At 42.7% G+C, this 22,475-nt stretch overlaps 1 protein-coding gene, 1 long non-coding RNA gene and 1 pseudogene across 3 annotated transcripts in view; 2 read left to right on the forward strand and 1 right to left on the reverse strand.

Annotated features, from left to right (window-relative positions):
- Window positions 1-22,475, reverse strand: part of LOC309370888 — a 238,162-nt gene that overhangs the window by 150,524 nt on the left and 65,163 nt on the right. The gene's annotated exons all lie outside the window — the stretch shown is intronic.
- LOC309370869 (putative lysosomal acid lipase/cholesteryl ester hydrolase) overlaps window positions 431-22,475 on the forward strand; it is a 29,938-nt gene continuing 7,893 nt past the window's right edge. Inside the window, exons 1-2 of the mRNA XM_081913059.1 lie at window positions 431-474; window positions 8,071-8,179. Coding sequence (XP_081769185.1) covers window positions 434-474; window positions 8,071-8,179 — 150 coding nt within the window. The 5' untranslated portion in view covers window positions 431-433. The remainder of the gene's footprint in view (window positions 475-8,070; window positions 8,180-22,475) is intronic.
- LOC309370610 (putative lysosomal acid lipase/cholesteryl ester hydrolase) lies at window positions 12,731-21,365 on the forward strand (annotated as a pseudogene). Its single transcript has 4 exons — window positions 12,731-12,849; window positions 16,162-16,310; window positions 17,753-17,799; window positions 21,166-21,365. The product of its transcript is annotated as a putative lysosomal acid lipase/cholesteryl ester hydrolase (transcript).

A 22,475-nucleotide genomic window follows, 5' to 3' on the forward strand; every position in this document is an offset into this window, starting at 1 on the left:
GCGCGCCGCCCCGGGCACCCGAGCAGCTGGCTACGCCGCTGCGCGGAGGTGCTCGTGAGATGCCGTCTCCCCGGGGCGCATGGAAAAGCCACCCGCCCCCTGAAGGAGCCCGAGTGGCAGCGCCGCCTCTTCCTGCCTGCGTCGCGAGCAGCCTCCCTTTCCCCTGGGGCAGCTTGGGTCTCCATGGAGCTGCAGCCGCCAAGCGGAAATGCGCTCCGACGGGGCGGTTCAGTCTGGTGCAGCGGGAATGAAGTGGCTTCTCTCTCTCACTCCTCCGGGGCGGAGGAGCCGAGCGGGAGGAGCTTCTCGGGCAGGAGGGCTGGCGGGAGGGAGCGTTGCCTGCTGAGGAGGCGAGAAGCCGAGGGCAGAGAGCGAGCGAGCTTCTGAGGGCTCCCGCGGCAATTTTGCACCAGAGTAAGTCCCCTTCGGTTTCATGGGCTTGGATTTGCTGCCAGAGTACTGTCAAGGCCGGAGGCAAATAACGGGGGAAGGGGGGCGTGGGGTTTCCCAAATCTCCCACTACAATCCTAACCATGTTTACTCCGATGACTGCCGGGCAGGTGGGGTGAAGTCACCTTGCAGTTGTAACCATCCCCAGTCAGAAGCTACCCCCATTCAGTTTGTAATGTGGCCTGCAATTGCAGCCTTGTAGAAATGATAATCTCACCACTTTAAGGGGAAACTTTATTTTATAGCAACCAATTTTTTTTTTTAAGTGTTTGACGTTTCATTATACTTTTATGTGTTGGAAGCCACCCGGAGTTGCTGGGGCAACCCAGCCAGATGGGTGGGGGTATAAATAATAAAATTATTTGATTGGAGGACAGTTACTAGACAATAAAATTATTTGATTGGAGGACAGTTACTAGACAATAAAATTATTTGATTGGAGGACAGTTACTAGACAATTATTTGATTGGAGGACAGTTTGACTTTTTAATGTAAATGGCACAATCCTTCACACATCTACTCCGAAGTGAGTCCCTCTGTGTCTTAATGGGGCTTATTCCTGAATAAGTGAGCATAGAATCACAGCCCCTAACCCTAACCCTTGAACAACTGAATTCATTCTCCCCCTCCCTTTTATTGATGCATCAATAAGTAATATAGCATTTAAAGTAGGTCTGTTAAAACTTCAGTGTGTCATCATGGGACTCTTCTGCTACTTTCCAGAATCGCGTTACCAACAGATTACATAAATGCTGCTCAAAACAGATTCTAAACCCATGTGACATGGATAATAGCTGTTGCCACAACTGTAAGAACTTGATGGTTAGGCAACACAGTGCATGGCAGCCATAAAAAAATAATATTGGAAGCTTTGGGCTTTGTTGGACAATAGTTACTGCTTGAAGTTGAGATGTTTCTCAACAGGTTTGCTCAAAAATAATTTTCATCATTCAGCAGAGCTTGCTCTCAAGTAAATGTGCATAGGATTGTAGCCTCATTTTTTTTAATCTTTCCTTTTTATCACACCTTTCCTAGAAAGAGCTCAAGGCATCATACGTGCCCCTCTCCACCACATTCCAAATTAAGTCACATATCCGAGCAAAGTGAACTCCAGTTTCCAAAAGCTGAAGCTACCACATTTGTTACTAAACCTATGCAATTTCAGCCACTATTGAATGCTTAACAACACGGGGGGGGGGGGTCAAGTCTTTGGTCCTCCAGATGCTGCTGGAAATTGGGTAAGGCCAAACTAATCATATTAACTGGAGAGAACTGGCTGGGGTTCCCCCACCCCATCCAGGAAAACACTGTCTGTTCTTGACGAACAGTTAGTTGCAAGCTATGTAAACCATGTTATCTGCCATTTCTTTCTGTGAAATATAATATAGCTTTCAGTGCATCTTTTTGACAGTTGGTTTATTTATTTATTTATATAATGATATTTATTGAAATTTTACAGACAAAACGAAGTTACAGAATAAGGAAAGAAAAAATAAGAATAAAAAAGGTACAAAAATACAAAGAAAAAATACAAAATACATGAAAAATAAAAGAAAAACAATTAAAAACAAATCAATCTTTTCATGTCTTATAATTCATTTACTTGTTTCTGACCTCCTCACACCTCCCTTTTTTGTATTCCAGTTCACATGGCTAATTCAGCAAATCCTTTCCCTCTTTGTTTTTATCTTAATTCTATATCTTAACATATTAAAACTTCGTATCTTCATCTGATTATCAATCCATTTTTACATATTCTTTTAACCTTGTTGCTAAGGCCGTTTCATTTCAATCCAACATCATTTTAACATTCATTAATTTTACAATGTTTCTGCAAATAGTATTTGAATTTCTTCCAATCTTCTTCCACCAACTCTTCTCCCTGGTCTCAGATTCTGCCAGTCATTTCCGCCAGTTCCATGTAGTCCATCACTTTCATCTGCCATTCTTCCAAGGTGGGTAGATCTTGTGTCTTCCAATACTTTGCGATGAGTATTCTTGCTGCTGTTGTTGCATACATACATAAAGAAAGTTCTGTCCCTCTTTGGCACCAATTGGCCGACCATGCCCAGGAGAAAGGCCTCTGGTTTCTTCAGGAAGGTATATTTAAATACCTTTTTCATTTCATTATAGATCATCTCCCAGAAAGCCTTAATCCTTGGACACGTCCACCAAAGGTGAAACGTGACCTTTACATCTCCAACACTTATTATCGGGCAAATGATATATTTTTGCAAGCTTGACTGGTGTCTTGTACCACCTGTATATCATTTTCATAATATTCTCTCTTAAGGCATTGCATGCCGTAAATTTCATACCTGTGGTCCACAACTGTTCCCAGTCAGCAAACATTATGTTATGTCCAACATCTTGTGCCCATTTAACCGTTTCATCCTGAGTATTCCATTTCAACAGCAAATTATACATTCTTGATAATATCTTAGTTTTGGCATCTAACAGTTCTGTTTCCAATTTTGATTTTTCCACCTGGAAACCATTTTTTTTGTCCAAATTATAAGCCTCCCTTATTTGATAATAATGAAGCCAATCTCACACTTTATCTTTTAATTTCTCAAAACTCTGCAATTTCAGTTTGTCACCCTCCTGTTCCAAAATCTCCCAATACTTTGGCCATTTGGCCTCCATATTGAGCTTTTTCTGAGCCTTCGCTTCCATCGGTGATAGCCACCTTGGGGTTTTATTTTCAAGTAAGTCTTTATATCTTGTCCAGACATTAAACAATGCTCTTCTGACAATATGGTTTTTAAATGCTTTATGTGCTTTAACCTTGTCATACCACAGATATGCATGCCACCCAAAAACATTATTGAAACCTTCTAACTCCAAAATGTCTGTGTTCTCAAGAAGCAGCCATTCTTTCAACCAGCAAAATGCTGCTGATTCATAATAGAGTTTAAGGTCTGGCAGGGCAAATCCACCTCTATCCTTTGCATCAGTTAATATTTTAAATTTTATTCTGGGCTTCTTGCCCTGCCAGACAAATCTAGAAATGTCTCTCTGCCACTTCTTGAAACAGTCCATTTTGTCTAAAATTTGCAATGATTGAAATAAAAATAACATTCTTGGCAATACATTCATCTTTATAACTGCAATTTGACCAAACAAGGAAAGCTTCAAGTTTGACCATATTTCAAGATCCTTTTTCACTTCTGACCAACATTTCTAGTAGTTATCTTTAAATAAATTTAAATTCTTAGCGGTCATATTAACCCCCAGGTATTTTACTTTCTTAACTAGTGTTAAACCCGTCTCCTTCTGAAACCTCTCTTTCTCAATCAGTGTTAAATTTTTCTCAAGAACCTTGGTCTTTAATTTGTTCAACTTAAATCCTGCCACTTGACCAAATTCCTGAATCAATTCTAATACTCGTTTAGTACTAGATTCAGGCTCCTGTAATGTCAATACTAAGTCATCTGCAAACGCTTTAAGTTTGTACTGTTTAGCTCTGACCTGAATACCTTTGATCAGATGGTCCCTTCTAATCATATTTAGCAAAACCTCTAGGACCGAAATGGGGAAATTGGGCAGCCTTGTCGTGTCCCTTTCTTCATCTTAAATTCTTCTGTCACCACGTTATTAACTATTAATTTGGCCTTTTGTTCTGAGTAAATTGCACCTATACAATTTTCAAAGCCTTGACCAACCCCCATCCCCTGAAGAATTTTCTTCATAAAACTCCAATAAATATTATCAAAAGCTTTCTCCGCATCAACAAATATTAAAACTGCTTTAGTATTAATGTTCACTTGCAACTTCTCTAAAATGTTAATTATATTTCTCGTGTTGTCAGACAAGTGTCTACCCGGGAGAAAGCCAGCTTGGTCTTTGTGTATCTCCTCAACTAATACTTTTTTCAATCTTTTAGCCAGAATATCTGCAAAAATGTTGTAATGCACGTTAAGTAGGGATATGGGGTGGTAGTTCTTAAGTTGTGTTTTTTCAGACTCAGTTTTCGGTATAAGTGTAATATATGCTTCCTTCCACGACTCTGGCGCTTTCCCCCCTCCAAAATTTCATTACAAACCTCCTTTAGTGGTTGAATTAACCAGTCTTTCAAAGATTTATAATATTTTGAGGTTAAACCGTCCGGCCCTGGAGATTTACCCAACTGCATATTCTGGATGGCACCTTCCACCTCCTGTTCTGTTATTTTATAATTCAGCATTAACTTATTTTCTTGAGAGATTTTTTGTAATCCATTTGTTCTTAAAAACTGGTCTATATCAGTCTCTTTCTGTGCCCTTGTGTATATAGTTGTTTGAAGTATCTCTGGAAGCACTTTCTAATCTCCACTGGATTCTGTATATTCTTTCCTTCCACTTCCAAATTTGTAATGGTATTAAGTTTTTTGTCTTTTTTTCCATCTGCCAGGCTAGCAGTTTCCCACATTTATTAGCCGATTTAAATGTCTTTTGTCTCATCTGCTTGATTTTCCATTCTATTTCCTGATTTATCATTTTCGTGTATTGTACTTGATATAACTTTATTTCTCTCAGAATCTCTTGTGACTTTGGTTTCACTTTTAATTTCTTCTCACCTTCTTTTATTTTCTCCAAAATTTTATCTTTTTTCTCATTTTGAGTTCTCTTCTTTATTGCATTCTGTTGGATCAGAAACCCTCTCATAACCGCTTTGCTTGCGTCCCAGATTACTCTTTTTTCAACCGTAGTATTCATGTTTATCTCAAAATAGTCTCTCAAGGTTTTTTGGGCCTTCTTAGTGACTTTTGCATCTCTAAACAAGGTGTCATTCATCCTCCATCTAAAGGAACCAATTGGTGTTAATTTCATCTCCATTCTCACAGCATTATGGTCGGAGCAAGTTTTAGGACAAATTTCCGTTTTTTGAATTTTAGGAGCCAATCCTCTAGTTATCCAAATTTGGTCAATTCTTGTCCATGTCATTTTGGCTTCAGAGAAGAAAGTTCCCTCTCTACCCAAGGGGTTCTTAGTTCTCCAAATATCAATTAAGTCCATGTTGTCAGTCATGTCAAAAAAGATTTTTGGCAGTCTGCCATCTTTAGTGATTACCTGTCTTTGTGACTTGTCCATATTTGTGGACACCACTCCGTTCATATCTCTCATCATAATAATGTTATACTCCATATAGTCCAACAATGTCTCATGCAACTTCTTAAAAAATTCAGATTTCCCCTCATTTGGTGCATAAACTCCTACTATCAAGAATTTCTCTCCTAAATTTGTATTTCAATTGCCACAAATCTTCCTTGGTCATCTTTAAAAATAAATTTCGGTGATAGGCTCTCTTTAGCATAGATTACAACTCCTCTCTTTTTGACCTTGTCTGACGAAATAAACTCTTGACCCAATCTTTTGTTAATCAGTACTTTCCTGGGTAGCCTTATCACATGAGTTTCCTGTAAGCAAATCAAGTCCAATTGTTCCTTTTTCAATAAATGAAAAACTTTTTTCCTTTTCTCCGGGGAGTTAAAACCATGAATGTTCCAGCTTAATAGTTGCAGAGACATGGTGTGGTTATTTTGCTTTTCCTCCGACTGCTCCAAGTAGTTTTCTTCTTCTGTCGGTGGTGTCACCTTCTCTAATTTATCCAGTCCCAAAGGTAGTGATGCTAAGTCTAGTGTTCCTGGTTTTAGTGCTCTTGGCTCTTCTTCTTCAGCTTCTTTTTGTAGGTTTTCTCCGTGCTCTCTCATAAATTTTTCTTTGTCTTCCACTGATCTTATTTTGATTTTTCTCCCTTTAAAGAAAAAAGAAAGGCCTTGGGGGAACTCCCACCTAAAAACAATTCTATTTCCTCTCAGCAGGGCCACCAGATCTCTGTAGTTTACCCTAAGATCCAATAAGTACTTCGGAATGTCCTTAAAAATCTCAACTCTTGATTCTTGTATCTCCAAACTCTTCTGGAAGTGCAGACTCAATATTTTGTCTCTCTCTTCTTTTGTTCGGAGGGTGATCAAACAGTCTCTCACCCTGTTCTTTCTCCCTCCTCTTCCAGGTCTAAAAGCACTTACTATCTTGAAGTCTTGCTTATCGTCCAAATTTCAGAAGTCTGCAAATTCCTGTGTGAGAAAGTCACTTAGGCTGTCTTTTTCAAGTTCAGGTACCGCCCTGATCCTCAAATTAGTCTGTTTTTCCTTCAGTTCAATCATAGACAAAAGCGACCGGTGGTCCTCAATCTGTTTACATATTGGTGTTATCTTTTCCTCTACAGCCAATGCTTTTTCCTTTGCTTCCTCAGCTGTCTTTCGATTTGAAGTAGATTCTTGCAGCAGTTTTTCAATAGATTCTGTGTTTGAATTCACCTTCTGCCCCAAGTTGTTGATGCTAGTAGTATTTTGGTCAATTTTAGTTGTTGCTTCAGTAACTTGTTTGCTTAATTTTTCCAAAGTTTCATAAATTTTACTTAATACTGAAGTAAATCCCTCTTCAGATGCCATTCCTTTAGACCCAGCTTGTGCAGGATCTTCTCCTTGTGGTGTAGGGGGGGCGGATGCAGATGCTCTGCGCTGCTGCGATACTACGCTGGTCTGCTGCAGTCTAACCTTGCCCGATCTTGTTGTTTTTTTCCTGAGGCAAGTTTGCCATAACACTTTATCTGAGGATCAAGGTCAGTCCCACGGCCAGAACTTGTTTTGCAGTGGAAATTTCCCTGGCCAGTTAGAAGTGGAAAATTCCCCAACTAGTTGTAGCAATTTCAGTATTCCTCTAGGGGGACACCGTAACAGTCAATGGTATTGCAATAAAGTATCTTTTCCAACTTTCCAATGTCCCCCTTCAACAAAATAGGCAACAGTTTCAAATCCAAAGAAGCCCTTCAGAATAAAAGTATCTCTCTTGCAGAGTTAGCTGTCAAGAAGTTACATTGTCCATAAACAGTGCGACTCTCAGTACAGCAGTTCTATTAATCCTGGCAGTCCGTTCCCAAGGATTAAGTGGTGGTCTTTATTCCCTTTTCTCTCCTTTTTTGCAGGCAAAAAATACTTTCCCCTCTTCCCTCCCCTCCCCTGCAGTTCAGGGAGGGAGTTCTTTTAATCTGACGTTAGGATTTAAGTCCCTTTAACGCAACTCTCCAGGTCTTAGCTTAAACAGTCTTTGCTTTGATCTTTATACAGAAAACAGAAGGCGGACTTCCTGTTTACGCCTTCCCGCTTCAGTGCCAAATTAATCCTTTTTTCCCTTAAATTCCCCAATCTTTAAACTTGACCTACTCACGGGTAGTTGTTTAGTAACCGAATTGTCACAGGAAAAAGGTCAGCACTCTCCGGCAACAGCTTTGCGGCTTCACTCCACGGAAGAAGCAATTGACTCTCAGCACCGCGCCAGACTCCCCGTTTTGCTCCGGAGCCCCTTGAGGGGTTCCCTCGCAGATTGGGGGGGCGCTAAGGGTGCCCGCCGAGTCCCACAGTCACAGGCTTCTCCCGCCTGTGATTTTCGAAGGGGTCCCCACTTCGCCGTAGCGGCAAGACCCGATTTCCGCTGAGCTGCTCCCTCAGAACTAGAGGGAATCCGCCATTGCCGATGGCGCCACCTCCGGAAGTCTTTTTGACAGTTGGTTTAATCTAGCTGTGTGTAGGACCAGTCTTGTATATTTGTGCTGAAAGATGGATTTGTTTCCACACAGATCAAGGATGTGGTTCCTCATAAGAGGGGCAGGTTTGGTCCAAGCCCTTGTTACTTCAAAAACACTTCCAAGAAGAAAATACCTGGATCCAGAAGCTGCTATGAATATTGTAAGCTATTTATCGTTTTTTGTGTTGTATTTGCTTTAGTTAAGGCATATTTGGCAACAAGTGCTGGATTCTACAACTATTCACTCTACCTATGCTACCATCTATCTATCTATCTGTCTATCTCTCTATCTATCATCCGTCTATCTATCTATCTAATTTCAAAATACTATTCCTGCCATCCAAATACAAATGCTCAAGACAGCTTACAACATGTTTTCTTCTTTTCCCCCCTAAGCAAGTCCGAAAGGGTTACCAATCTGTGCTCTAGTATGGTATATTGCAATTATTCAACAAAAGGCAGAAAAGTAATTTTGTAGCCCACCGAGACCCTGAGCGATATTCAGGTGGTCAGGGGTTGGGAACCACTGCCAGCACAACAACACAACAGCAGAAATAGGCTGGGCTACAACAGAAGGCTCATAGTTCCAGCAGGGGGAGACAGGTGCCAGGAAAGTTCTCTGCCCTTGAATATCACACTTCCCTGAAAAGCCAGAGCAAGCTGCACAACTCTCGCTCTTGCTGTTCTGTCTTCAGTGATAGCTGCACAGCGCCTCTTCAGCGAAACGGGAGGAGGAACGGAAGCGGCTCCGTAAGGGCTCCCTTCCATTCCTCCTCCTGCTTCACTGGGAAGCCAGCAGAACAAGAGGTGCTGCACAGCTCTTGCTCTGCTGGCTTCAGCAATAGCTGCGCAGCCTGCATTCACTCCATAAGATGCACACACATTTCCCCTTACTTTTTAGGAGTAAAAAAGTGCGTCTTATGATATATTTTTCTCACAGTCCAGCTGGGACATCAGTCCAGACCATGCTTCACTGGGCTCAGGTAGCACCTAAATCCTCAGTTATGTTAAAATAAGTTTTGTTCATAGATTTCAGCTTTAAATGGCTGATCATATGGCTGATAAAGTGGTGCAGGACTTCTTTGACCACATATGGCACATGTCGTGGACTTGTGACAGTGAAGGATATGGATCTGTATTTCCTCTGCCCGTGAGAATTTGAGTGTTTTTGTAGAGAGGTATTGGAAATTGGCTTGTTTCTTTGAGCCATCTGGAGTTGTCTCTTCCTAAATGTGGCTTGCCATGAACCTCTTCTCTGTTTAGGATCAATTGTGGTACTGTAGGATGATCCTTACGGCTCTGGTGGCTGCAGTAGGGTTTGAAGGAGTTGGTCTTTTCTGACTCTGACTTTGTGACTTGGGCTGCAATCCTAGACATGCTTCTCTGGGAGTAAGTCCCATTGAACTGTTTGGAATAGGCACAGAGAGATTTGTGCTGGTGGGGCTCTGTTTGCTCCACCACTTTCCCCTAGGGAAACCTGATCTTTAGAGCTGAATCGGAACAAATGGCAATCAGGTGTTCTGCAGATTGTCATTTGTTGTGATTAATAATAATAATTTATTATTTATACCCCACCCATCTGGCTGGGCTTCCCCAGCCACTCTGTGTGGCTTCCAAAACAATATTAAAATACTATAATACATCAAACATTAAAAGCTTTCCTAAACAGGGCCGCCTTCAGATGTCTTCTAAAAGTTTGGTAGTTGTTGTCCTCTTTGACATCTGGTGGGAGGGCATTCCACAGGGAAGGTGCCACTACCGAGAAGGCCCTCTGCCTGGTTCCCTGTAACTTGGCTTCTGGCAGTGAGGGAACTGCCAAAAGGCCCTCGGTGCTGGACCTTAGTGTCTGGGTAGAACAATGGGGGTGGAGACGCTCCTTCAGATATACTGGACCAAGGCCGTTTAGGGCTTTAAAGGTCAGCACCAACACTTTGAATTGTGCTCGGAAACGTACTGGGAGCCAATGTAGGTCTTTCAAGACCGGTGTTATGTGGTCTCAGTGGCTGCTCCCAGTCACCAGTCTAGCTGCCGTGTTCTGGATTAGTTGTAGTTTCTGGGTCACCTTCAAAAGGTAGCCCCACATTTATAGCTAAAGAGCAGGTTTTCCGGGGGGGGGGGCAGTGAGGCAAAGGCAAAACCACTCAGACCTGTACCTAGAAAGTGCAGGATAAACAGAAAACTTCTTTTCTGTGTACGGGACAAGAGGAAGTGTGGACAAGCCCTTAGACTACAGTCCTAAATACACTTTGAAATGGCTCTGTTTAAGATTTTTATTCCTGTATGTCAGGATTGGGTAACCTATTTAGCTCCACAGGCCAGATTCTTATTAAGATAAGTTTTATAGGCCAAAATTAAGAGTGGGGTAGGGCCATGCATTTGTCAGCAACCTGATGTAACAATGAATGACTTCAAAACACTTTGCACAATGCTCTTGAAACAATTCTCTCTCTGTTTTAGTTGAAGATTCCAATGCAAACCTCTTACTGATTCATCTGAATGAAAACTCCTTACTCATTCCGGATCTGATTTACATGGGATCCCACTCACCAGCTGGCTTATCCTTAAGTATCCCTAAGGAATGTGGGAGTCCCTAAGTAAAATAGGAGACATAGGTGAATGAGCGATATAGAAGAACACCAAAAGCTTTAATAAGACCTGCTGCTTTCAGATGGTTTTTTGTATCTTTGGGTGGTTAAAACACCAACCTTTGTTTTCCCAAAGGGAAGAAGCTAATACATTATTGCATAACCTTAATTATAGCTTGAACATGGAAGCATCCACTGTCCTTGTTCCTGTTTGTTTTTAAAATTCAACACATCTCTTTTTCAGGGTGTGAAGACTGGGAAGCTCAAAGCCTTTGACTTGGGGTAGCAAGGAAGAAAATCTGGCTCACTATAACCAGGAAAAAAATTATCAGTAATTGCTCATATCCCTCCCTCATTTTACATAATAGTAAAAGATGGAAATGTATCACAATAGCTACTGGTGACAAAGACTGCTGTCCAAACTTAAATGAATTTTATAATCAGGCTAAATACTAAATATTTAGTTGACTATAGAAACCTCTATAATACAGTAATGGCAATAGATGAAACCATGAACTGAACACACACAATAGAGCCACAATGTGTGAGGAACCATGCAATAATCAGAATAAAAAGAAACAGCAGATGGGATTCTCTCAATGTTCTTCAGTTAGATTTCCTGGATAACTGAAATGCAAAATGTATTTTAGCTCACAAGCCTTTTTCGGTGGACTATTCTTTTATGTAGCATCCTTTATGCATGAGCTCAGTCTATCACAAATTTGTTTTATTTTTTCATATGTGTAATTAATATCCAAATAAACCAATGCTTAAACTAAAAAAGACCTTAATCAGATCCAACTAGCTGCTTTGAGTCCAGGTCAAAAGCCAGTATCTCCAGTTCATACAGGTTTGCAGCAATTTGTACTCACCTGTCAGAAACAATGTATACAACATAGATGTCACGGCTAAAAATTGGCCGCTGTTTCTTTAGTGCTTAAAAAAGCTGGGTCAGCATGAGTCAGCGGCCTGCACCAGGTTGTATATATAGAGTGAGAAATGTTAGCTTGGTGTTGGGTTGGTTAGTGAAAGCTGGTAGTGTTGAGGTGTGTACAGTTGGTCAGTCGCTTTTGCAGAAAGATTTTAAGAATAAAAGCAGAAAGTACTCTGCAAAGATACTCTTCTTGTGGACTCTTTTATGCCGACAAGGGTCCGAGGACCAGGCTGAGGCAACAAAGGGAGGTCAGAACCTTTTTTCTTTTTAACAAACACTGACAGGTTATGGGCCCATTGTTTCTGAGCGTGTGCAGAGTGCAAAACAACTGACAGCATCTCAGCAGGGAGCTGGTGAGTCCTGGTGGTGTATGGAGCCAGTGGCTGTGTGTTGGAGCAGTTGGTGACAAGCTGTAACTGTCTGCAGCAATGCTGGAACGGCTAGGATCTGAGGATCAGGAAAGCACCCAGCGTCAGCTACTGGAACAGTTTGAATTGCTAAAGGACCACAGTAGGCGACTCACAGAGCGGCTACAACAGTTGCAGAGCCAGGTGGGACCTGAGGGTCAACAGAGGCAGCAGCTAGAAGCCAGTGAGTGCCAGCCAGGACCATCCAGTCGGACTCTAAAGAGAGAGTCAGGAGAGATTGCTGGAGGCCCCACAGAAGGGGCTCAGCAAGCACCAGCAGAGATGGCAGATTTCTAGTCTTCCTTAGTTATAAATATTGGGGGAGGCATCCCATTTGAAGTTCTCTCAGAGACCAACCAGCTGAGTTGGTTAATTAGAATGCAGCAGTTGCTAAGGAGAGATGGACTATGGGACTGTGTTGAAACTGAGGTTTTGAGACGGGACTCTGCTGAGAAAAAACGGCTGGATGAAAGGGCTCGTGCCCAAATTATGCTGTGTTTGAACAACTCTCAGTTATTGCATGTAGCAAATGCCAGCACAGCGTTTGAGTGCTGGAATTTATTAAGGGCAATGCATGTCAGAGAAACTGCTGGAACTATAATTTCTCTGACCAGAAGGCTGTTCAGGACTGTTATGAAAGAAGGTGAGAGTTTGGCAACTCATCTTCAAACGCTGAAATCTCTGTTTCTTCAACTACAACAGAGAGGTAAGCATTATGAGGAGTCTGACCAAAACTACATTATCCTTTCAAGTTTGCCTGAAAGTTGGTTGCTTGTGATTAACAGCATGGAGAGTATGCATCCCCGAGATCTGGCCCTTGAGTATGTGGTTGGAAGATTGACCGAAGAAGCAGAAGAAGGTCAGATAGACAGGCTGAATTCCAAGGTTTGGACTTGGCTATGGTGGTGAGGAGGTGCTATAGATGCAACCAACCTGGGCATCTCCAACATCAATGCAGGGTGAGGTTTCCAGGAGATGACGTGGAGCAGAGACAGCAATCAACGCAGAAACGTAAGCAGAAGGGGTTCTCTTCAGGGAAGAAGAACACGCATTCCTCTCAGTTTGTGCCTGCATTCTCTCGAGAGGAGAGAAGGATACCTCAAGGAACATGGTTGCTGGACTCTGGGAGCAGCAGGATTTTCTGCAACAGTTGAGAGGACTTTTATACCCTGGGGAAGCCAGCAGATGGAAAAGACTCAATCTATCTTGCTGATGGTCGTAGAAGCAAGATTGATGGCCAGGGAACATGTTTCATGCAGTGCTTGAACACTACCAGAGACTCTGTTTGTCATCAGTTTGGACTATTGTTTACTGTCTGTAAGCTGTTTGATTAATGCAGGGTATAGTGTTAAGTTCACGCAGGATGGCTGTCTGATAAAGAATGGAACTCAGGTATGTGGCCATGCAAAGATGGAAAATGGGTTATATGTAATGCAGGACAAGCCTGTTAAAGCAGCCCAGGTTGTTCAGGATAATTTGCCAGTTCATAAGGGGTGTGTACATGAACTGCACAGGAAACTGGGTCATGCAAATTTTCATGTGTTTTCAGAGATGCAAAGGTGTGCAAGAACCTAAAAGTAAATAGCTATAACAGTTTCCTAGATTGCAATGTATGCAAAATGGTCAAATCTAAGAGGAAGTCTGTGACGAGTATCTAAAGAGGTTTTTGAACTTGTCCATTGTGATGTGATAGGCCCTTTTCCACAGAAGACTGAATATGCTTTTCTGGTAATAGATGATAAATCACGTTTTAGTTGGTTGTTTTGGTTAAAGCAGAAATCAGAGTGTTTCCCCACATTCAGAGAATGGGTTGCCCAAGCTGAAAAGCTCTTCGCTCCCCCTGCTGTGCAGTTGCAAACAGATAGGGGCAGAGAATTTCTGAACAAACAATTTGGGGCATGGTTGTGACGTAAGGGGATCACTCACTGTTTGACTAATCCTTATAGCCCTGCTGAAAATGGTCTGTGTGAAAGACATGGGGCTGTAATACAGTCAGTAAAGGACTGCCTGCTAGTGGATGCAGGATTGGGTCACAACCATGGGCTGTGGGGTGAGGCTTTCCTCACAGCAAATGTTTTGATTAATAGAACCTGATCTAGCTCTCTAAAAGATATTCCTTATCGTGTATTGTTTGGGAAAGAACCAGAGTGGACAATGCTCCATAACTGGGGTTCTTGGGCACATGTAAATAACCCCAAAGCTCAGTGCCAGAAAGGGTGCGCTAGAGCACAGAGACTGCAGTTTGTGGGATAGCAGCCCTATGGCAAAGGGTGGTGTTTCAATTTACACCCAGGACACATGGTTCTGTCATGAAGCACAGACTTTGCTGACCAGAACAAATGGACCCAGATTGCCTACTGCCCCTGCAAGTAAGATAAGAGGTTTCTTCTCAGCCATTGGCAACACAGGACCAGGAGGAGGTGACGGCACAGGTTTCCCCAAAAGATGTGGTGGCAATAGATAATACTTCTTCTCTAGAGGAAGAGGAAGAAGAGCCAGAGATAAGGGGGGGAAGAAGAAGGAGTTGTGCGTAGGCGCTCCCAGCGTTCAAACAAGGGTGTACCTCCTCAGCGTTTGACCCTACGAAGAGTGAGAGTATGCAATGTGAGTTGTGTAGAACCACAAAGTTATAATGAAGTCTTAGACTTACACCCTGGGGAATGTGCTTTGTGGCAACAAGCTATGAAAGAAGAAATGGACTCTTTTAAACGTAACCAAGTGTTTGAGGTCATAATGCCGCCACGTGGTGGCAGAGTGGTGTCATGCAAGTGGGTTTATAAAAGGAAAACCACATTTTCGAGCCAGATTAGTAGCCAGAGGGTTCACTCAGATTAAAGGGGAGAGTTATGATGAAGTGTTTTCTCCCACTGTAAAGAGTGAAACTTTTCGTTTAATGCTTTCCATTGCTGCTGTAGGACAATTAGCAGTGCACCATTTTGATATTGATGCTGCATATCTGCATGAAAATTAAGATCATGAAGTGTTAATTAGACAACCCCCTGGGTTTGAAGAGGGGAATGGTACAGTATGGCATTTGAAAAAGGCTGTTTATGGTCTCAAACAAAGTGGAAGGTGTTGGAACCAGTGTTTAAATGAAGCCCTTGTAAACCTTGGTTTTAAAAGGAGTGTGGCTGATCCCCACACTCCCACCAAGGGGACAGGCAACAAATATCTAATGTTCTTAGTCTTTGTTGATGATTTGCTTGTAGCAGGGAGTTCCACAGATGAGATCCAGCAGCTCACAAGTCAACTGGAAAAGAGGTTTAAGCTTAAAGCCTTAGGGCCTGTAAGCAATTACTTGGGAGTAGAAGTAAGGCAGGAAGCTGATGGAAGCTTCCTACTGAGCCAGAAAGAGAAAATTCTTCATTTGATAGAGCAGTTTGGCATGGAAAACTGCAAGCCAGTTCAGACTCCCATGACACTAGATTTCCCAAAGACAGTGTTTGATGATAGGTAAAACATATTTGGTGTTTCAAAACTTTCTGACTAGTTCATAGAATCATAGAATCATAGAATCATAGAATCATAGAGTTGGAAGAGACCACAAGGGCCATCGAGTCCAACCCCTTGCCAAGCAGGAAACACCATCAGAGCACTCCTGACATATGGTTGTCAAGCCTCTGCTTAAAGACCTCCAAAGAAGGAGACTCCACCACTCTCCTTGGCAGCAAATTCCACTGTCGAACAGCTCTTACTGTCAGGAAGTTCTTCCTAATGTTTAGGTGGAATCTTCTTTCTTGTAGTTTGGATCCATTGCTCCGTGTCCGCTTCACTGGAGCAGCAGAAAACAACCTTTCTCCCTCCTTTATGTGACATCCTTTTATATATTTGAACATGGCTATCATATCACCCGTTAACCTCCTCTTCTCCCTTAGCCTCCCAGCTCCCTTAGCCGTTCCTCATAAGGCATCATTTCCAGGCCTTTGACCATTTTGGTTGCCCTCCTCTGGACACGTTCCAGTTTGTCAGTGTCCTTCTTGAACTGTGGTGCCCAGAACTGGACACAGTACTCCAGGTGAGGTGTGACCAGAGCAGAATACAGTGGCACTATTACTTCCCTTGATCTAGATGCTATACTCCTATTGATGCAGCCCAGAATTGCATTGGCTTTTTTAGCTGCCGCGTCACACTGTTGGCTCATGTCAAGTTTGTGGTCAACCAAGACTCCTAGATCCTTTTCACATGTACTGCTCTCAAGCTTTGTTTTGCTCTGGCAGTAACTGGGTGGCAAATCTGGACAACAACAGCTTGGGCTTTAGCTGGCTGATGCTGGCTATGATGTTTGGCTAGGAAACAGTAGAGGGAACACCTGGTCCATGAAATACATCAATTATACTGTGGAGCAAGAAGAATTTTGGCGATTCAGGTAGATTGAGCTTTCTAAACTTCATCATGTGTTTCTGGTTCCCAGTCTTCCTTTTAGGATGATTAATCTGCCATGCTCTTTCTCCTCTGTTTCAACATTGAACAGTGCCCTGAAAATACAAGATATGCAGGTCTAAAAATAAATTTCCAAATAAATATAATTGGTAGTTGTTTCTTTAAACAAACAAACAGCATACATTCTTCAAGTGAAGAATTATATGCTCTTATGAAGAATGGAAGATGGCAGGGTTCCCAAAAGATGTGTTCTACAGTGAGTTGGCTTCAGGCAGCAGGCCCATTGGCAGACCAACTCTGCATTACAAAGTTGCCTGCAAATGTGACAATAAAGGCTGGCAGTGTTAAACCCACTGTGTGGGAATCCCTTGCAGACAGTCATTCAGGTCATGCATCCACAGCAATGACTAGAGGAGGAATGGCCACTGAAGGAGCATAGAAATAAGTGCCATGGTATAGCTGCATCAGTACAACGTGATGCCCCAGCAGCAACAGGATATGTGTATCAGATTCTGCATCCACAGCAGGCATTGTAACGCTTTGACTTCACAGCACAAGGCACACTCTTTAATTGTCTTCTGAGACAGATGGGTGTCAACAGCAAAATGAAGCTGGATAACCCTAGCATAAAGGGATGAAATATGACTTTGGTGAGCTCTGCAGATGTTAGCCGCTTTGAGACTCCTTAGGGTAGTGATAAAGCGGGATACCACATCCAAACTCCTCCTCCTCCCCTTCTTCTTCTTCTTCTTCTTCTTCTTCTTCTTCTTCTTCTTCTTCTTCTTCTTCTTCTTCTTCTTCTTCTTCTTCTTCTTCTTCTTCTTCCAACAGATCAGGTTAACTTTGGGTGCCATTAGATTTTATGTGGGAGGACCAAGTGTGATTCCTGCTGATTCCTAGTAAACTTACTAGGCCAGACATGGGGAGGGGGGAAGGGAGGGGAAGCTCACATCATAAATACTGTTACTTGTGAAACTGGCATTTTAAAAAGCTTTACAAAGGAAGATAAGTAATTGCTTAATCATAATTACTATGTTTCACAAATGTTTATGAAATTGGTAGTTGATGAGTACATGGAGGAGGTGACCTCTTGTGTGCCAGATCCAAATCTGTTCTTGTATTGCGCTGGGTGGAGAACATGGCATGCTCGGCTTACACAATGTAGATCTCACTGCATATTCAAGTCTGTAAATATTCCTTTTCCTTTGCAGTTATAATGAAATGGCTAAATACGACCTTCCAGCTTCTAGAAATTTTATCCTGAACAAAACCAGACAGGAGAAAATATTTCATGTTGGTCATTCCCAGGCCACAATGGGTAAGTTTGAAGGCTTCTTAAACACACATTGGCCATTGTAATAGCTACACATTTATTTCTATGGTTGGTGTTGTATATCAATTTCAATACAGATCTTGTTTATGGTACAGAGATTTCACTTGGAGCCTATGGAAACCTATGGAGAAGCATCATGAATAACAATCTCTGTGTAGGTTTCTTACATATTCCTATTTAGTAATGCTTCCCATAAAAGTAATGTTTCAAAGCTGCTATGGACTAACAAAAAGTGGTATATGGAGTATAATCCCTACACACCTTAACTGTCATAGAATCATAGAATCATAGAGTTGGAAGAGACCACAAGGCCCATCGAGTCCAACCCCCTGCCAAGCAGGAAACACCATCAGAGCACTCCTGACATATGGTTGTCAAGCCTCTGCTTAAAGACCTCCAAAGAAGGAGACTCCACCACACTCCTTGGCAGCAAATTCCACTGTCGAACAGCTCTTACTGTCAGGAAGTTCTTCCTAATGTTTAGGTGGAATCTTCTTTCTTGTAGTTTGGATCCATTGCTCCGTGTATGCTTCTCTGGAGCAGCAGAAAACAACCTTTCTCCCTCCTCTATGTGACATCCTTTTATATATTTGAACATGGCTATCATATCACCCGTTAACCTCCTCTTCTCCAGGCTAAATATGCCCAGCTCCCATAGCCGTTCCTCATAGGGCATTGTTTCCAGGCCTTTGACCATTTTGGTTGCCCTCCTCTGGACACGTTCCAGTTTGTCAGTGTCCTTCTTGAACTGTGGTGCCCAGAACTGGACACAGTACTCCAGGTGAGGTGTGACCAGAGCAGAATACAGTGGCACTATTACTTCCCTTGATCTAGATGCTATACTCCTATTGATGCAGCCCAGAATTGCATTGGCTTTTTTAGCTGCCGCGTCACACTGTTGGCTCATGTCAAGTTTGTAGTCAACCAAGACTCCTAGATCCTTTTCACATGTACTGCTCTCAAGCCAGGTGTCACCCATCTTGTATTTGTGCCTCTCATTTTTTTTGCCCAAGTGCAATACTTTACATTTCTCCCTGTTAAAATTCATCTTGTTTGTTTTGGCCCAGTTCTCTAATCTGTCAAGGTTGTTTTGAAGTGTGATCCTGTCCTCTGGGGTGTTAGCCACCCCTCCCAGTTTGGTGTCATCTGCAAATTTGATCAGGATGCCCTTGAGTCCATCATCCAAGTCGTTGATAAAGATGTTCAATAAGACCGGGCCCAAGACAGAACCCTGTGGCACCCCACTAGTCGCTCTTCTGCAGGATGAAGAGGAACCATTGATGAGGACCCTTTGGGTTCAGTCAGTCAGCCAGTTACAAATCCACTGAGTGGTAGCATAGTCAAGACCACATTTTACCAGCTTCTTTACAAGAATATCATGGGGCACCTTGTCAGATGCCTCGCTGAAATCAAGGTAGGCTACATGCACTGCGTTCCCTTCATCTACCAGGTTTGTAATTCTGTCAAAAAACGAGATCAGGTTAGTCTGACATGACTTATTTTTCAGAAATCCATGCTGACTATTGGTGATCACATCATTCCTTTCTAGGTGCTCACAGACTGTTTGCTTAATGATCTGCTCCAGAATCTTCCCTGGTATTGATGTCAGACTGACTGGGCGGTAATTATTTGGGTCCTGTCTTTTCCCCTTTTTGAAAATAGGGACAACATTTGCCCTCCTCCAGTCTGCCGGGACTTCGCCTGTTTTCCAGGAATTCTCAAAGATGACTGCCAGTGGTTCTGAGATCACATCTCCAGTTCTTTTAATACTCTTGGATGCAGTTCATCTGGCCCTGGAGACTTGAATACATCTAAACTAGCCAAGTATTCTTGTACTATCTCCTTAGTTATTCTGGGCTGTTTTTTCCCTCTGCTGAAGCATTTGCTCCAAATTCTTCAGGTTGGGCATTATTTTCTTTATCGGAGAAGACTGAGGCAAAGAAGGCATTGAGGAGTTCAGCCCTTTCTGTGTCCCCTGTTTGCATTTCACCATCTTCTCCTCTGAGTGACCCCACTGTTTCTTTGTTCTTCCTTTTGCTACGAACATACCCATAAAAGCCTTTTTTGTTGCTTTTAACCTCTCTAGCAAGCCTGAGTTCATTCTGTGCTTTAGCTTTTCTGACTTTGTGTCTACACGTGCTGGCTATTTGTTTGAATTCCTCTTTGGTGGTTTCCCCCCTTTTCCATTTTTTGTACACATCCTATTTTAATCTTAACTCAGTTAAAAGTTCTTTAGATAGCCACCCTGGCTTCTTTAGGCACCTTCCATGTTTCCGTCTCATTGGTATTGCCTGAAGTTGTGCTTTTACTATCTCCCTCTTAACAAACTCCCAGCGATCATGAACTCCCTTTTCTTTTAGTATTACTGTCCATGGGATCTCACCCAGCACTTCCTTAAGTTTTATGAAGTCGGCTTTCTCAAGAAATTGAGTCCTAGTATGCTTGGCTGCTCCTTTCCGCTGTATAGTAAACTTCAGAAGAGCATGATCACTCGCGCCTAATGATCCTTCCACTTCTACCCCACTAACCAGGACATCAACATTGGTTAGGACCAGATCTAAAATGGCTGTTCCTCTTGTTGCTTCTCCCACTTTCTGGACAATGAAGTTGTCTGCAAGGCCAGTGAGGAATCTGTTTGACCTTATGCTCTTGGCTGAGTTTGACATCCAACAAATATCCGGGTAATTGAAGTCCCCCATTACTACTATCTCCCTTCCTTTTGCATGCTTGGCCATCTGTTCCAGGAAGGCATCATCTATGTCCTCCGTTTGGCTTGGGGATCTATAGTAAACTCCCACAATGAGGTCACTGTTATTCTTCTCTCCCTTAATTTTGACCCAAATGCTCTCACTTTGGCTTTGAGGTTCTAAATCTTGGATCAAAAAACTGTGTTTTTTGTTTGCTTTGGTTCATCTGAGCCAACAGAGTTTGCTTTGGTTTACCTGAGTTTCCCAGTCTGGGTGTAACAGGAAGCTGTAGTTTAACAACCCCTGGAAGTATTGCATTAAGACCCCCAAGAGAAGGGGAGAAAAGTGTAAGCTGAGTGTGGGTACCTTGTTTGAGGGGTCCAGGAGGTTGAAGTCCATGGGGGACTGATGGGCCAATACACTTCTCCCAAGCTGTGCTGGGTTGTGGAACCCAGTCCATGTCAGGGTGACTCAGCACAAGGTCCACCCAACCAGGTTCCTATCAGATAGCAGGCAGGCTGCCTTTATGCTGGATACTTGCCCAGTGCCTTGGCCATACCTACTCTTTCCTATAATCAATAAAGTTGTGGTTTAATTCAACCCAGTACCAGTCTCGGTATCCATTCTTTAGGCACTCCCTGTACTGGCCATGGCCATCATGTGCCTGTGATGGCAAACACTTCTTCACAGGCCTTACAATACTGTGGACTTTACTGTTTTTGTGAGCTAATTTTGTATTCTTCAGTATTTATCAAGACTACATTGGTTGTTATATTCATTTTTCTTCTATTTCTGTTTCTATCTTCCATCGTGTTTCATAGCATTCATTGCATTTTCAACCATGCCACAACTCGCCCAGAAGATAAAAATATTCTTTGGATTGGCACAACTAGTCACCGTGAATTATTTTCCCAACCCAATAGCAACTAAGCTCCTTCAGATTTCTGACAACACGATCAAAGTATGCATTTTGTACCCACCATTTGTCCTGAGACCATTTGTCATTCTCATAGACACCTAAACTACCGGTAGCTAATGCTGCAACTTGGTATCAGGGTGTTGTATTAACAACTCTGTACCCAGGACTACCAGTATTTTGTAGTAAAAAATGAGGTGCCCATTTTTCCATCTTGCTGTGTCCTGGGTGCCAGCAGAAAGTATCTGCTGTGGGTAACGAACAAAGGGGTGCTGGTATAAGAACAACCCTCATACCTATGTTTGCATTCAGGGCTCATATTAAAGGGTTTGGTACAGGTAACTCTGCATTTATGCATCCTCTATTTGAATGCGGCCATGCACCCAAGGAACCTGCAAGTGGTTCTGAGAAATGGGGAGCACCCTGAGAAATGGGGAGCACCCTACTCCTGGCTTGCGAGTAGACCCTTCCCAGCACCTGAAGAGGATATCCTCTTCAGGCTCTGGGGAGGGTCTCCTTGAGAGCAGGAGGCCTCCCTGCTTAACAGCTGGCGTGCGGAGTAGCTCAGCAGCAGACAGGCTGACAGGCTAACAGGCAGGGAAGGTTCTTCCCCATGCTCAGCTGATCTGATACAGATGACTCCCCATTTTACACAATTTCACTGATGTGTGTGGGGGTGCATAATGTAACCCCCTCATAAATAGAGAGTCCCCTGTACAAGCTTACAGTTCCTGCTGATGGGAAAGATCCATGAGGATCTTAACAGTATGGTGGCATTTAACCCTTTTTTCTGGACTCAAAAATACTTGCTGATCATGTTGGAGCCTGTTTGGTTGGGGTCCTGAGTTGGCCAGTGCACCCCTCCTCCTGCTTTGAGCTCAGTGACCCATTCCACAACATTGTAACACGGTCAGTTTTATTCCCAGATTAGAGTCCTGTTGGTGGGAGGATTGAGAATGAGAAATTTTGGGTTGTTTAAAGCCACCTGGTGGCTCAGGGGATATTTGATCACCTCGGGGGGGCTTTATGATTCACAGCTCACCCTTGGCTGTTATTGCTACACTACTTCTACCCTTGGCAAAAGCAGACTGAATGCTCCGTTCAGATTACTTGGAAGGGCGCCAGTTGCACATTGCATACATGCCAAGATGCACTTTAACTCTTAGACAGCTGTAATTAATTTCTATGCTGCCCTTCAGGTAGAGAACAGGGTGG

The sequence above is a fragment of the Podarcis melisellensis genome (assembly GCF_964234715.1).
Source record: "Podarcis melisellensis genome assembly, chromosome: 5".
NCBI classification, from domain to species: Eukaryota; Metazoa; Chordata; class Lepidosauria; order Squamata; family Lacertidae; genus Podarcis; species Podarcis melisellensis.